Source organism: Labrus bergylta, chromosome 4, assembly GCF_963930695.1.
Source record: "Labrus bergylta chromosome 4, fLabBer1.1, whole genome shotgun sequence".
NCBI lineage: Eukaryota > Metazoa > Chordata > Actinopteri > Labriformes > Labridae > Labrus > Labrus bergylta.
The window spans coordinates 6,909,986-6,927,216 of NC_089198.1; the positions used below are offsets into that span (position 1 = coordinate 6,909,986).

The following is a 17,231-nucleotide window of genomic DNA, read 5'->3' on the forward strand; positions in this document are numbered from 1 at the left end:
ACACACACACACACAGACAGACAGACAGTCAGACACACACAGACAGAAACACACATACACACACACACACACACACACACACACACACAGACAGACAGTCAGACTCACACACACACGCACACACACACGCACACACACAGACAGACAGACAGTCAGACACACACAGACAGAAACACACACACACACACACACACACACACACACACACACACACAGACAGACAGTCAGACTCACACACACGCACACACACACGCACACACACACACACACACACACAAACTTCTTTGTTTTGTTTTCAATGTTTTGTTTTGTTGTTTTTCTTTGTTAGGCGTCTTAGAGTATTCAGAGAAGCGCTATGTTATTATCATTATTATTAATGTTAAAGGTCTCATATTATGTAAAATACACTTCACCATGTTTCTCTGACTCTAATATGTGTCCCTGGTCTGTCTACAAACCCCCCAATGATGAGAAAAGTCCATCCTCTCTGTATTGTGCCTGCTCCACTTTTCAGAAAATGTGAGCTCAAACAGGTCGTTTGGAGATTTTCTCTTTATGACATCACAAAGAGCAGTAACACCTCCACCAGGTGGGTGACACATCTCATTTACATTTAAAGGTACAGACACAGAAACAGCCTGTTCGGAGCAGGGCTGAAATAGAGGGGTTTATAGGCATGATCAAATACAGGATCAGAGTGGATTTAGAACAAAAGACAGACAAGTTTGAGACTTATTTAAACATGTTGAAGAGGAGGAGAATATGTGACCTTTAATTCATGAAGGTTGTCAGTGCTAGTGATGACTTTTGTTCTCTTATCTGTGCTGTATCGCTAACCATCGACTATTTGTAATGATGTAAAGTTTTGAATAAATTTGCATATAAATCTATAATTCATTTGTATAAATTTCTCTGTCAGACATAATTAGCAGTAACCCCCCCATTGATAGAAAAATGTACAATGAGGTATCTTAAAACATGAATTATAAAGTCTAAAAACATCATAACACAATACTAATCAGAAAGTTACGGAGCCCTTAAAGGGACATAGGCAGAAAAAATAAAAATATATGTTTCTCGTGCGCACCAGAAACTAACCGGTGCTCACGTGAAAGTTTCTCGTGCTCACCAGATATCAGGTGCACAACGGAAACCAGCCAGTCTTAGCCTTCTGTGTTCTTGTGATAAAAATGACAGTACAGGACTTATTTGAGCTATATTTTAACCTTGGACTTAAATACAAGGACAGAACTACTTTGCTTGTGCACCGTCACCGTTATATTGTCTCAGAATGACATTTAAAACAGATTTTAAAGTCTTGTCATCTGTTTTGGCGCAAGGGATACACTTAGAAATATATTCACAGATTCGGCGTTTCCGGATCAATAACTCATCAGTGGAACATTGCTCTTACAAAACCGACACCTCTCTGCAATCACAACAAGATAGACTGCGAGCTACATTCGTATTTTCCTCAAAACGAGTCGTCCTCCGCGCTGGGGAACTTGCATTGGCCTCTAAGCCGAGCCGGCTGGTGCTCGAATGCGCAGGGACCGTCTGCAAATTGCAATACTGAAAAAATATGATACAGAAATATTCAATAACTTCACCCAGGAGAGGTGTAGTGTCATGAAAATCATTTTACACATGTGATCTCACGTTTTTCATACTACATTTCTGAAATTGGAAAATAATACTTTAAAAACAAATTGAGGATTTTTCAATAGCCTATAAATAATCCAATGTTCAATAAAATCCCTTTTGTAAGGTGTCGGGTAAAAGAAAAACCCATTATGAATAAATGTCCTCCTGCTCTATAAACTACATCACGTTGCTTTGGATAAAGGGCTTTCATGTAATTTTAGTGATTTGTTTATCATTAAATATGGTAATTAAATATGTAATAACTATACCATAACATGTTGTAGTGCCATCAAACTCACAGCACACATAAACCATCTTCGCTTGATTATACTACAACTCTTAGTTTGGTAAAATGTGCATAAATGTAATTTTAGTGATTTTTTATCATTAAATATGGTAATTAAATATGTAATAACTATACCATAACATGTTGTAGTGCCATCAAACTCACAGCACACATCATATAAAAGCATTAAGCATGATTTACTTTATGTGTGATGAAATATTTCGGTGACCCTAGAGCCTACAATGGTGACTATTTTTTTAATGATATCCATGTTAAAAAATCCCTTAAATTATTATTGCCTTTGTTGTTTCTATCCACTCTGGGCTTTCTGTGTGTGTGTGTGTGTGTGACATCTCTATAGTGGTGTTTGTGAGTAGGGTCCTGCTGTTGCTGTAGTTTTGGAAGTGGAGCAACATTTTACCTTCATGTGCCGGCAGTGAGATGTGACCGTCCTGTCAGAGTAATAAAGCATTTATTGTGTGCAAAGACGTGTGACTCTGTTTTATTTATCAGTAAATTAGGATTTTAGAAAAGGGAACTGAGGTTAGAGTGTCTGATTTTAAAAACTCAATCATCTCACCAGATGTGTTGACCTGCAGCAATTCTTTGGTTTTATTCACCCTGAGTTTTAAATCTGTTGATTTGTGCCTCCAACACGATAAAATGGAGGGAAATTGATTTCACCTGTGGTGTTCAAAGACTTGAAAAATAATTGTTAAAACTTCAATTTAAGGTCATAATATTCAACATTAACTAGCGGCTTATTAGCATGCTAACTAGTAGCATACTGGCTGCTTATTAGTCATTATGAAGCACTTATTAGTACCTTATCTACATGACCATAGTCTATAGTTAACAGGTCATTATCTAAGAGTTTGTTCTCATTACCTTCCTGATTACAGCTCATTGATAGTGAGTTAGGAAGTTGTTGAACATGAGTTATGATCTTGATATGCTTTTGTTTACTTCTACCTCATAAGGGTCGTACTGAGGGAAATATATTAAGATCATAATTCATGTTCAATCACTTCCTAACTTAGGAACCAATGAAAATGTGAAATTTGTGGAAAATAGGACCACAGCCTCCATACATGGGGCGTGCACAAAAACCACCAGACTACCTGCGCCCCCACAAAGACCAACATGACCTGACTGAGTGTTTGCACATGACTCAGTTTGTTGTTTGAATTAGACAGAATGGCTCTGATGTTCTTCCTCTGCTCTGAGTTTCCCAGAGTAAACCACAGAGGAAGAAAGTCATTTGTATCCTGCAGAAAAAAACAAAAACACCTGATTGAAGTTTATATAAATGATATATCTCTTGATGATACTTTTGCAATGATCCCAAAAAGAAGAGCTCACTCACATAGTGTATTCCAACATGATCATATATTTCATTAAATATATACAGAATGAAGACGTATCTGAACCATGACAGCAGCTCTCAGTCCTCCTCTTGATATTGTGCGCTTCAGCTTTTTGACTCTTTAATAAAAAATCCTAACCGTAGACTTTCAGCATTCAGTACAGAAGAAGTCGTGCAGCTGTGATTCTCCAGAAGTCCAGTTGAGTATTTAAATCACAAGTTACCTACAGACTGGATTATTTTACGATCCATGAGGGATCTTTTTTAATCGCCTCGTTCTCTGGACCCAAGATAGCAACTCCACACGTCCTCTGACCGACGCCGAGGTATCTGCAGCGAGGGGGAAAACAAGACACGAGTTAACACTTGATGTGGGAATAAACGGGAACAGTTTGTCAGTCTGTTTTTTCTTTTAGCTTCTCCTTCTCTTCATTTCTGAGTTATGTAAGGGGACATAAAGTTTGTACCTTTCAGCCACTTCCACCAGACTTTGGTGAGTGACAGCAAAAAGTCTTTCTCTGTGATTCTGCTTCATCTCATTGGTGACTCCGCTGAGGAAGCGACCCATTCCTGCAACACAAACACAGAGTGAACAAACCAGACGGCTAAGAGATAAAGTGGAGACAGTGACGGCTTTACAACAGAGACGGAGACTAAGTTAATAAAACTAATGAAGATCTCTTCATATCTGAACTTGCTTATAATTCAACTTTTTACTCATCATTTTATTCATTAATCCTTTAAAAGCTTTTAAACTCCATTAAAGACTTTTAATGTTGAAGTTGTCAGTGATGTACTGAGATGTTAAAGCTCCAGAGATCTGATTGGAGGAGGATCAGGTGAGGCATCCTGACAGCAGCTGGAGGGATCACTCAGTCGTTCCTCACCTTTGTCCGCGGGGGCCACAGGCGAGTCTACAGCCGAGAACACTGACAGTTTAGCTTCATCGATGTCCTGCTGGGTGAACTGTCCCGACTTCGCCCAGTCCACACCTCGACGAAACGCAGACAAGGTCTGCACCGAGTTTGGATCCCTTAGAGAAGTACGAGAAAGAAATACAAAATCAACGACACACTGTTCAACTCAAAGAAGATTCTTTTTAAACATAGAAGTCATTTGGAATATTTTATTACAGCTTTCAAAAACGCCCCATGATGGCTTCCCTTAGTAAATTGTTCAGTCTTCTGTGTCTCTTTTTTTTTCCAGACAGATCGTCTGAATATTCTTGGAATATAAAGATTTTGCATTTTGGACAAAGGGAGGAAGAAGAGGTCACATTTGAGAATATGGCAACAAATGTCTTTCAGCAAATAAACTCAAATTTCATGCGATTAGAACAAAATAAGTGCTGCTGCAACTTTGGTTCTTTCGCTTCTCTCTCCAAAACTTGATTTAAAATACATTTTAAAGGTCACATATTCTGTTAAATCCTCTTCACCATGTTTCTATGTGTCTCTAGTCCGTCTTCAAACCCCCCAATGATGAGAAAAGTCCATCCTCTCCGTCTTCTGCCTGCTACACCTTTCAGAAAATGTGTACTCAAACAGGTCGTTTAGAGATTTTCCCTTCATGACATCACAAAGGGCAGTAGCCCCTCCCCCAGGTGGGTGACACTCCCACAGCTAGGTGTTTGTTCTGCCCTCTGAGTCTGCCTTCTCACCGTAAACAATAGAGCAGGTAGCGAGAAAGCCTGAGACACCCGAGCACTTCCAGAGAGGGGGTGTGGTCAAACACAGCTCATTTACATATTTAAAGGTACAGACACAGAAACAGCCTGTTCTGAGCAGGGCTGAAATAGAGGGGTTTATAGACATGATCAAATATTGGATCAGAGTGGATTTAGAACAAGAAACTTCACACACATGTTTTGAGGAGATCTGAGACTTATTTACACTGAAGAGGAGGAGAATATGTGACCTTTAACAAAATTCATATCTTGAAGACAACACAGCCTGCCCCCTTTTATAGAATCTACCTCTACTCCTTCATAAGTACGGAGATTTTTTATGTATTAGATTCCATTAAATACACCTATTAACCAAAATGCACATCGTTTTCTAAGGTTTGAGAAAGCCTGAGTGTATATAAAATATTAAACTTGTTTCAGCCAAGGCAACAAAATGAACTGTTATTGTATTTCAACGTCATTACAATTTCCACAATGTTTTTTAAAACTTTGTTGAGTGTGGTGTCGCGGCCTCTCACCTGTATGAGTAAAAAGAGAAAAGACCTCCTCCCATCCTGGCCCCGCCCCCGTAGGCTCCTCCCTTCTCCCTGATTTCTCCATGCAGAAACTTAGCCGTCATCATCCTCGCCAAGATGCACAAACTTTAAGAGAAAAAAGGAAACAAAAAGTTTTTATTACACTTTAGATGAACTAAAAGTTACACGTAGAAAAAAGTAGAAAGACAAAGAACTGTCCGTGTAAATCAGACTTTTAAAGGAAGTGCTCATCCCTGCCAGGTACAGGTGTGGTTACCTGGCGTAGTCGTGGTGGGAGAAGGGTACCGTACGAATACTCTCGCTGATAAAGTGAACAGGGAAGGGAAGCTGGAAGAACGTTTTCATCTGACACGGCTGGAAGTTTTGCTCCTGAAATCAGAGAAGATGATCTTTACTGTCACTGTACAAGTACAACAAAAACCTGTCGGAGCACACCTGTAGAGAAGTAGTTAAATATAGAACATATACAAATACTAAACCCACCAGTATATATACAAACAAAACAGTTATATTATACAATAAGATGTAAACTATGGTTAAAAGAGAGCTGAGCGGTACTGGTGGAATATTGTACTCAGGTATTAAAAAAAAACCAATAAGCGTTATATTTATAATCTCATGCATGCACAGGACTTTGTTTTGAAGGAATGTCTCATAATAAAGGACAAAATAAAATTACAGGTGATCTCACAACTATTGAAATCAAAGGATCAACTGTTTTGTGTTGGTGTTATTTTGCTTCTTCAAAGATTTTTGAATTTAAAATCTGTATTTTTGCGTTTCTATAAGACAGCCTTTCCTCATCTTTTCCATTATTTTATCTTCTTTAATCTGCAGAAACGGTTCTGCCTTTAATATAATGTGAACTCACTATGGCAGGGATATATTTAGAGGAGTGGTTCTTAATGGGTTTAGCTTTAGGACTCATCACCATCTCCTCCTGCGACCAGAGTTTCTGATATTGTTCAACCTATCAGGTTTATTTTCAATGAAAGATGTTTCAAAAGATGTGACAGAACAAAGATACAGAACATAGAACTTTACAGACTTTTTGACACCATCATTTTTTTCCCTAGGAACTCAGTCACGACCCACTGAAAACAGCTCTGTGACCCACTTATGGGCCCCTACCCACCAGTTGAGAACCACTGACATAGCGAGCAAACAAACACAGAAATGTAAGATGTTCCTGAAAACTTACAGAGATGAGTTTCCGGCTCAGCCCCGAGACATCCGATGGGTCAAGAGGCCTCTTTAGAAAAAGAAATCAAGAGAATATTAAAATCTAATTTTAAGAATTATTCTGCCTGCTTTCATGTTTTGATTTGTTTGTTGATAGTTTACCTCAATAATGTTACTTCTGACCGGTTTGCGCTCCTTTCTGTTGTCAGCCACGTCCTTCATGAAGCTCTCCAGCTGTGCTGCCGTGTCCGACATTTTCTGTGGAGTAGTGTTGATCGCACACCTGTAAGAGACAAACATTTACATTGACGAGCATGTTACAAACAGACCCTTTATATTGAAACCATGTTGCAGTAATTAAAATAACATTAACTGCAGAATACTGTCACTATCTCTTCATCATTCAAAAATCTATCACCATGGAGGCGACCATAGCCTAGTGGTTAGTGGACGCCCCATGTGTGGAGGCTGTAGTCCTCCAAGCGGACGACCTGTGGCTCATTTCCTGCTTTCCCCACTCTCTCTCTCTCTCTCTCTCTCTCTGATTTCTGACTCTGTCCACTGTCCTGTCTCTAAAATAAAGGCCCAAAAAGCCCCAAAACAAAACCTTTTAAAAGAAAACCTCTCCTCAGGTGTAACATCTCACCTCATGTTGTCCGGGTTGAGAAGATGCTTCTTGATCCTGACGAGCGTTCGGATGACTTGGCTGAGGTCGGACAACTCAGCGACCCTCTTCATAAACTTCACCTGAAGTAATCATTGATAAAAGATGGATCAAATATGAAGCGAGAGAATGGAAAAACAAAAAAGTAGGAACAAATGAAATTGTCTCTGCTTGTCAGAAAGAAATCATGCTATACTGTATGTCTTGAATCTGCGTCTGCGTAATTTACTTCAAGCTTTAAATCACTATGACAACACTTCTTAAAGCTGACGTGCAGGAGTCAGACACTATCATTTTAGTTTTTTAGGATCAACACTCCAGGTGCATACCTGTTCCATCCCACCAAGCGTCTCATTGAGGTCTCCTGCTGGAGTCAGGTGACGGCCTGCACGTGTCATGGCGTACATGTGGCCCGAGTAGGAGATCCCATTGGCTAACTCCTGTGCTGACATCATCACCAGCACTCTCAGGCGCTCCACCTCGTCAAAGTGGGGGCTGTAGTGAACAAAAAAAGAAAAAAAAAGATAAATATCGAGCTGTCTTCTCAGCCTCCTCGAATTTCAGGACACATTTTCTCTCAGTTTATAAGAAGTGATGGAGGACGTACTTGTTGAATATGTCGCTCCACAGATGAAACATGTGAGGAAGGTTTCTCTCCAGGCAGGAGGAGGACAGGAGGACACCCTGGAACAGAGAACACAGAGACAAGACTCTTCTTTGATTACCTGTTTTATACCGATGTAATGTAACCAGCAGCAGTTAAACACTGAACCAAGATAAATCACAACCTCTGTTTATGTAACACACGATCACTCAGTTTCAATTTCTGCAGCTTTGAGGAGACATTTGATTTTTGAAGACGACGCAGCAGAAAGAAGATGGGTTTCCACAATGCACAAGAATCATCATAATAAAGAACAAACATTTAATTAATATAGAATAAAGTTACTAAATTACATGTGATGTCATATATGAAGGAACCTGACATGGAGCAGCATACTTCATTACTCCATTCATCCATTTTCTTCCACTTATCAAAGGTCAGGTCTCTGTGGCAGCAGTAGTAATTCAACCCAGACTTCTCTCTCTCCAGTTCCTCCTGAGGGATTCTGACGTGTTCCCAGGCCATTGGGGATATACACAGTAATCCCTCCAGTAAACTCTGGGTCTCCCCCGGGGTCTCCTCCCAGTTGGGGCGTGCTCAGAAGACCTCAAAGGGAGGCGTCCAGGTGGCATCCTAATCAGATGGCCGAACCACCTCGACTGGCTCCTTTAGATTTGAGGGAGAAACGGCTCTACTCTGAGCTCTACCAGAATGTCTGAGCTCCTCGCCCTCTCTCTAAGACTGAGCCCAGCCGACCTCTGGAGGAAACTCATTTCAGCCGCTTGTATCCACCATCTTATTATTTCGGTCACTACCCATAGCTCATGATCATAGGTGACCGGTAAATGGAGAGCTTTGCCTTCAGGCTCAGACTCACTCCCTACATCATCTAAAGTATTCTTGTCCAGAAATGTCTCTGTCCAAACATTACTTCTATCCATATATTTGTAAGACTTTTCAAACACAGTAAGCTGGTACTGACCTGCTCGTACATGTCCAGCTGGGTGGAGTCAGGGACGACCTGGGTGGAGACAGACATGCCCCCAGTCCTCAGCTCCATCTGCTGGGACTGTTGTCTGTAGTCCAGACCTCCACAGCCCATCCTGATTTAACAAACAGACACACATGCAATCTTTAAAATGCTTTCAAACACCACCTGTCCAAACCTTACACAAATACAGAAAAGATCAATAAAGCATAATATCTTCAAACTTTTCATATACCAGGTGACACATTTTGAAATCTTGCTCTGGTCCAATCGACTGTCAGGTGAACTTACTTGGTGACAACGCTGCAGAAGAGCGGGACATAGAGCCTGAGGTCCTCCGGCAGTGTGTTGAGACTGCACATGGCTCTGAAGTAAACTAGCCCGTTGGTGGGCTGCTCACAGTACTGCACCGGTACGCCGACTGAAGGAGACAAGGAGAGGAAACATTTTAAGGGGTTTTAACCACAACACTCGATGATTCTTCCTTGTTGTGTATAATGTTTTATAAACTTGTGTAGAGCGGACACTGGGCCGTACCTGCTGTGCTGATCTGAACAGGAGTAACAGGGATCGTGGGCTCAATGTCAGACACTTTCAGTGCCGGCAAACAGGAGGCGTCCTGCGTTTTGCTCTGAGCAGCCAGCAGCTCCAGACCTTTTCCCAAGAAGAAGAAGAAGAACATGAATATGAAACAGACAGTTCAATCAGAAGTGCCTCAATCAAATCCTTCTGAAATCTTTCAACAAGTTTTACTGGTTGGGTCATAAACAGAAAAGTGAATGCAGGTGAAATGTTCTTTTATGGTTTTCCATCAGTAAATCTCTGTACTTTAATGTTTCTAACAAGTCCCCTCAAAGACGGTTTTTAATATTTAAGGCAACTCCTCACCCCCTCGGACTAAAACTGGCAAATGACACTCAATTCAGTAACACTTATGTCAGTCTTTGAAAACTTATAGAGCAGCTTTGAATGATTTGCAGCTCAAAAAACATCTTATTTATCTGATACTGGTGTCAATAAAAACACCTCAAGGTGTTTAGCGCCCTCTGCTGACTCATCCTGGGATTACTCCAACATATGTTTACCTCATGCTCTATAACTCTGCCTGTGTTTAGTTTGAACATGCAGCATTGTAACACTATATGACTAAATGAGGGATCTAGAACAGGTCAACATGAATATATTCTGTATACAGTCACATTGCAGCGCTTGATGTTTTTTTCCCAGTTATTGTGTTAATCTGATGGTTTATTGGATTTTTTGGGGCTTCAATCAAATCAATCAAGCAGCCAATAAAAGCCTGTTTGCTTCAGACAATTCTGTGTGATTTCACAGAGTCAAGCTCAGAAAGTGTTTTAACAGAAGCAGAGAAACACAGATTTCCTCCGTGGAGCAGTTTCAATCATTTGTACCTTTTTCATAGATGTCTTTTTTGTCGCTGTCTGACAGAGCATGGATCTTTTTCTGGAGCTTCTCCTCCTCGGCTTTGGCCTGTTTCTCCAAGTAGACCTCATCCGGACTCATGGACAGGGTCAGTCTGTGTGTGTTCTCCTGTAGGGGGGGTAATGGGGATTTGAAGAGGAAGAGAAAAAACACAAATGATACAGAAAACCTTCAAAGTTCATGTTTTTTTGTCATGATCTTAAAACACTCCAGGGCTGCTGAGCTTGACCTTAAGAGCAGACCGAGTATTTCCCCCTACAGAGAACATTAGTGAGACTTGTAAAAGGTTTATTCTTGTATTTTTTTTAAACCTTTTTTTCACATATTTCTGGATGTTTTGAAGAAAAGTACTTTCCCAGTGTCACACACCTTAAAGTAGTGTTTGACTTTGTCCTGGAGGAAGCGAGGGTTTTCCTTCAGGGTCTGTTTGAACTTGGCAACGCTGTCGTTGATCTGCAGCAGCTCCACCGGGTCGCCGTCGTGGTTCCACGATGACGCAATGTACTAGAAAAAACAAAAATGTATATACATACAGCCATGAATAATGAAACCGACATGTGAAACATGCAGCAGAATCCACAAAGCGATTATAACATTACTGACAAAATAAAGCTAATCTAAGTGTCCTGTTTGACTCTTACATTGATGTATAGTGATTAAAACTTTACTTCTCATACACATGTGTAATCCCTTTAAATATTATACTCTCTGTGATTATTGAGTTTACTGCAACTCATCAAAAAAAGGAAGAAATCAGCAAATAAACTGCTGTGAAAACAAGCTCATCTCATACGTTTAGACATGTTTAAAACATTCTGTATTTGTATAGAAATACACAGAGTATATAGTGGTAGAAACACAAGATTTCAGCAGAGACAACATAACTAACATCATCATTCTTCCTGACATATTAGATGAGATGAGATGAGATGAGATGAGATTCAACTTTATTGTCATTACACATATACAAGTATAGAGTAACGAAATGAGGTTTGGCATCTCACCAGAAGTGCAAATAAGCAGAAAGTGCAAGAGTCTGTGCTATGTACAGTAATTGAGTGCAAGAGTCTGTGCTATGTACAGTAATTCTGTGTTATGTACAGTAATTGCAAAATTTACAGATGTAGACAAAAAAAGTGAATTATTAGGTAAATCTGGATGGCTGGATTAATGGGATGCAATAAATATAAATAAATGCTATAAATAAGTAATGCTACAAAATAAGTGTGTTCTTAGGATTATAATATACAGATTAAGATGCAGTGAGCATGCTATACTAATAATATACAGATTAAGATGCAGTGAGCATGTTATACTAATAATATACAGATTAAGATGCAGTGAGCATGCTATACTAATAATATACAGATTAAGATGCAGTGAGCATGCTATACTAATAATATACAGATTAAGATGCAGTGAGCATGCTATACTAATAATATACAGATTAAGATGCAGTGAGCATGCTATACTAATAATATACAGATTAAGATGCAGTGAGCATGCTATACTAATAATATACAGATTAAGATGCAGTGAGCATGCTATACTAATAATGTACAGATTAAGATGCAGTGAGCATGTTATACTAGTTTACAGATAATATAAAGATTATGGACATAATATGAACATACTATAATACAATAATACAGATGGATGAGAGATGTGTGTGTGTGACCAGGAGGAGTGGTGGGGGGATGATGGGTGTGAGGTGATATGGAGGGGAAAGGGGGGTCAGCAGGGTGCGGAGAGAGAGAGGGAGAGAGAGAGAGAGACAGAGTTCAGAGTTCGGGGGGTAGAGTTCAGTAGAGAAACAGCTCTGGGGAAAAAGCTGTTCCTCAGTCTGCTGGTTCTGGTCCGGAGGCTTCTGAAGCGCCTGCCGGAGGGCAGGAGGGTAAACAGTCTGTGGGCAGGATGGGAGGAGTCTTTAAGGATGCCACGAGCTCGCCGCAGACAGCGTGTTCTTTGGACATCCTCAATGGCAGGAAGTGGACACCTTGTGATGCGCTGGGCGGTTTTTACCACCCGCTGTAGCGCCTTACGGTCTGTGACAGAGCAGTTTCCGTACCAGACTGAGACACTGCTGGTCAGGATGCTCTCGATCACACAGCGGTAGAAGTTCATCAGTACAGCTGAAGACAGGTGGTGTCTCTTCAGTGTCCTCAGGAAAAAGAGGCGTTGATGAGCCTTCTTAACCAGACTGGAGGTGTTAGTGGACCAGGAGAGGTCCTCTGTGATGTGGGTCCCCAGGAACTTGAAGCTGGAGACACGTTCAACAGCCATCCCGTTGATGTGAATGGGGTTGTGCGTGCTTCCTCTTTCTCTCCTGAAGTCCACGATGATCTCCTTCGTCTTGCTGGTGTTGAGGAGCAGGTTGTTGTCAGCACACCAGGCGGCCAGATGCTGTTCCTCCTCCCTGTAGGCCGTGTCATCGTTGTTGCTGATGAGGCCAATCACCGCCGTATCGTCCGCAAACTTGATGATGGTGTTGGATCCATGTACAGGTCTGCAGTCGTGGGTGAAGAGGGAGTAGAGGAATGGGCTCAGCACACAGCCCTGTGGTACGCCTGTGTTGAGTGTGATGGTGGTGGAGCAGGTGTGTCCTGACCTAACATACTGGGGTCTGTTGGTCAGAAAGTCCATTATCCAGTGACGGAGGGAGGTGTTGAGCCCAGGTCTCCGAGTTTAGTGTTTAACTTGGAGGGGATGACAGAGTTGAATGCTGAGCTAAAATCAACAAACAACATTCGTGCGTATGTGTTGTTATTGTCCAGATGAGTGAGCACAGAGTGCAGCGCAGTGGAGACTGCATCCTCTGTACTCCTATTGCTGCGGTAGGCAAACTGGTATGGGTCCAGTGTGGGTGGGAGGCAGTTTTTCAGGTGTGCTAGGACCAGTCGCTCAAAGCACTTCATTATGATGGGTGTGAGTGCCACAGGGCGGTAGTCGTTCAGGCCTGTCGGGCTGGAGTGTTTCGGCACTGGGACAATGGAGGTGGCTTTGAAGCATGCTGGCACAGCTGCTTGGGCGAGGGACAGGTTGAAGATGTCCGTAAAAACCCCAGTGAGCTGCTCCGCACATGCCCTAAGCACGCGCCCGGGGGTGCCATCTGGACCAGCAGCCTTTCGAGCGTTGATCCGGCTCAGTGCAGCGTGGACGTCTGTGGAGGTGAGTGAGAGGGGCTGGTTGTCTGCAGGAGGTCTGGTCGTGGTCTGTGTCTCTCCGTTGTCTCTATCGAAACGAGCATAAAAGTGATTTAGCTCGTTCAGGAAGGAGACATCTGTGGTTATCGGGGTGGAGTTTCTGGGTTTATAGTCACTGATGGCCTGGATGCCCTGCCACATGCGTCTGGGGTCGGAGTTGGAGAAGTGTTCCTCAACCTTCAGCTTGTAGCAGTTCTTGGCCTTGATGATGCCCCTCCTCAGGTTTGCCCTGGATACGCTGTAGGCCATTGCATCATCTGATCTGAAGGCGGTGTTGTGGGCCTTCAGCAGGAGACGCACCTCCTTGTTCATCCATGGCTTCTGATTTGGGTACGTGGTGATCTGCTTCCATGTTGTAACACTGTCGATGGTGGTGTTGATATAATCCAGCACAGAAGAAGAGTAGGTGTCAATGTCTGTGTGAGAGCCCAAGGTAGCCTGCGAAGCAAACATACTCCAGTCTGTGTGATGGAACTTGTCCTGAAGTACAGAGTCTGTCCCCGCTGGCCACACTTTAATCGTTGTTACTGATGGCTTCACACGTTGGATGAGTGGGGAGTACTTGGGGATGAGGAACAAAGAAAGATGGTCTGACTGTCCCAGGTGGGGGAGGGGGGTCGTGGTGTAGGCTCCTGCGATGTTTGTGGAAACATGGTCCAGAGTTTTGTTTCCTCTTGTATTGCAGGAAACATGCTGGTGAAATTTAGGGAGCACTGTCTTTACGTTTGAGTGATTAAAATCACCTGCAACTATAAATGCAGCCTCCGGGTGAGCAGTCTGTTGTTTACTGATAGCGGTGTAAAGTTCCTTCATGGCAGCTTTAGCATCGGCATCAGGGGGGATGTAGGCTGCAGTTACAATAGTGGAGCTGAGCTCCCTTGGCTGATAGAAAGGTCTACATTTAGCCATTTAACCATTTAGCTTTTTACTTAACTGTAGGAGGATTATGTGTATGAAACATAAACTGTAAATATTAATGGATGAAGCCTGAGTGATGTCACCCATCTGTTACAGCAGGGGCTCCTGAGGCTCATCAGCAGCAGCCACCATGCTGGAAATCCTGTCTCAGTCTAACTTTCTAGACTGAGAGCTGGAGCTGAGGCGGGTTTTAAGCCTCTTGATGAACCGTTCACACCGCGCCCACCTGTCAATCATGTCAGCTACACCCCTAATTATGGATAACATCGTTCAGAAAATCAAAACAGATGGGTTGTAGAAAAAGTCACCCCCTGTACAGTGTGTGCACGAGGACAAAAACTAATCAGACTTGTTTTGTTTTTTGTACCAGGCTGTAAACATGTTTATTTATGCTGTAAAAACAGCCTCTAGTGGACACTCGATGAACTGCAGGATTTTGCACTTCCACATTGGCCTCATTTTTCAACACTACACTGGTTGCCGCATGGTCAAATCAAATACTTTGTTGGAATGGGAATTATGTTTACAGCTAGTACCTGGTGAGGGATTGGTTTGATAACATTTAACTGTTAGTGTGAGGTTTTTTAAAACTATTTTTGATTGTTGTACTACTACTACTACTACTACTACTACTACTACTACATATCCAAATTCTTTCATTACTTGTAATCAAACCGACTGTTGCAAGGGGAGGCTTTGTATTTTAAGGAGCAGTAGGAATCAGGTAGGTTTGTATTTGAAACAGGATTATGACTTCAATCTGAGGTGAAGTACGTCTAAAGACAATATCAATGATCTGCTTGATCATCAGTTTGACCATCTGATAGTCAAAAACAAGGAATCAAGGTCAGGTCAATGTATTTAATCCAGTATGTGAACCACCAGTATGTGAAAACACATCTTCCAATGGTGGTGAAGTTCAGTGGAACTCTGACGCCTCTCTGTCCAGCCTCTACATGCTGGACAGGGGTTTAACTGGACTCCTGGAGACTCTGCTGAGTTCTGTAAGTCATTAGGGGACAATGTGTTAACATCTATGTTTTTTTTCCATGTTTCTACAGAAAGCTGATTATACTTTTCTTCACTCGCATACTACGGTACTTTGACGAAACCAGTAAAGCCACATTTCTTGATTTCAATATCATATGTGGACGTGGGACATTCCTCTGACCAGTCCCTCTCGTTTTCCTTGCACCACAGCAGACATGGATCTCAGGCATTCTGTTAACCTTTCACCCTCGCACGTACACACACAGCCTGTTCTGAGCAGGGCTGAAATAGAGGGGTTTATAGGCATGATCAAATACAGGATCAGACTGGATTTAGAACAAGAAACTTCACAGACATGTTTTGTGGAGCGCTGAGACTTCTTTAAACAGGTTGAAGAGGAGGAGATTATGTCACCTTTAAGTCATGAAGGCTGTCAGTGCTAGTGATGACTTTTGTTCTCTTATCTGTGCTGTATCACTAACCATCTACCCAATTGATAGAAATATGTACAATGAGGTATCTTAAAACATGAATTATCATAATCTAAAAACATCATAACACAATACTAATCAGAAAGCACAGAGGCTGAAGGCTGCAGGAAATATTATCAGACAAAAAAAAGTGATGAAGAATAAGTTTTTATGCTCCTGATATGTGGAAGACACCGCATCTGAAAATCAAAGTAACAAACTCTCTGAATAATAAAATTTAATACAATGTAAGACCTATCTTTTGAAACAGACTTTCAGTGGAGAGTAAAATGATAGAAGATGTCTTGTTTTAAAGACTTTTACTGATTGGATCGAAACAATTGATCGTTTATTGGTGGGATGTTAGTCTTCTAAAAGAACGGACTTATAGCTGCACATTAGAAATGTATCTCATTCATAAAAGTATCCACTGTTTCAGCCAATACCATTCTCCTTATTGGACTGTTTAGGTGTCGCTCTATTGTACTTAAAAAAAGAACGGCCTTTTGCAATTTCCACAAACGAGCCTCAGCCAGACTTAATAAATAACCTGATAATGACTGCGGAGTATATCAGTCAAAAATCCAAACGTCTCTAGTTGAGATATTTGTATTCACTGTTGAATCATTACTACAAAGTTTGATTAAACCAGTCTTCACTAACTATTATTGGGTCGAAATTCAAACATCTAAACCATTTATTCAAAGATCACATTTCTAAAAGGTGTATTGACACATTTCCTTAAGGTGGTGAAGTTCAGTTGCACTCTGACGCCTCCCTGTGGTTTCTCAGATTTTTACAGCCCTGTATTGCAGGTGCTCACCTCAAGCTGCCTTCCCACATTAGTGTAACCACTGACCTGAGAAGGGACACTTAACCAGCCTCAGTCAGAATATGAACATACCTGATAATGAATGCTTTGTATATTTTATTCACTGTTGAAACATAACTACAAAGTTTGATTTCACCAGTCCTGAGCCTACTTACTTGTGCCTGATAAAGAAGTGAAGGTGGGTAAACTGTAGTGTTGTAGTGCTCAAAATCGGTCTGGATCTTTAAAAGGTCTTGCTCTCTTCTCGTAATCTAAAGCATTTTTACTCGGCCTCATCTCGGTCTCGGATTTTAAAGATGATGATTGTTTTATTTATATTTATAGTCTTGGTCTTATCTCAGTCTTGCCCTGCCTTGGTCTTGTCTCGGTCTCTGAGCATTCTGATTTCAGGTTTGTCTTGGTCTCAGTTCGTGTGGTC

The 17,231-nt window shown here is 41.5% G+C and overlaps 2 protein-coding genes and 1 long non-coding RNA gene across 3 annotated transcripts in view; all 3 read right to left on the reverse strand.

Moving 5' to 3' along the window:
* Positions 1–17,231, reverse strand: part of LOC136179003 (uncharacterized) — a 254,514-nt gene that overhangs the window by 67,026 nt on the left and 170,257 nt on the right. The window lies entirely within an intron of this gene.
* Positions 3,533–17,231, reverse strand: part of LOC136178908 (presequence protease, mitochondrial-like) — a 29,081-nt gene continuing 15,382 nt past the window's right edge. Inside the window, exons 20-24 of the mRNA XM_065953337.1 lie at positions 5,776–5,888; positions 5,502–5,624; positions 4,184–4,329; positions 3,764–3,866; positions 3,533–3,626 (exon numbers count right to left, since the gene is read on the reverse strand). Coding sequence (XP_065809409.1) covers positions 3,533–3,626; positions 3,764–3,866; positions 4,184–4,329; positions 5,502–5,624; positions 5,776–5,888 — 579 coding nt within the window. The remainder of the gene's footprint in view (positions 3,627–3,763; positions 3,867–4,183; positions 4,330–5,501; positions 5,625–5,775; positions 5,889–17,231) is intronic.
* On the reverse strand, positions 6,647–10,898 carry LOC136178909 (presequence protease, mitochondrial-like). The gene is made up of 11 exons (XM_065953338.1): positions 10,770–10,898; positions 10,370–10,508; positions 9,495–9,611; positions 9,249–9,378; positions 8,952–9,072; positions 7,973–8,049; positions 7,695–7,860; positions 7,348–7,448; positions 6,864–6,984; positions 6,721–6,771; positions 6,647–6,667 (listed from the first exon to the last, which is right to left on the reverse strand). Exons 2-11 carry the CDS (start codon positions 10,479–10,481, stop codon positions 6,647–6,649), a joined length of 1,017 nt encoding a protein of 338 aa, XP_065809410.1. The 5' UTR covers positions 10,482–10,508; positions 10,770–10,898.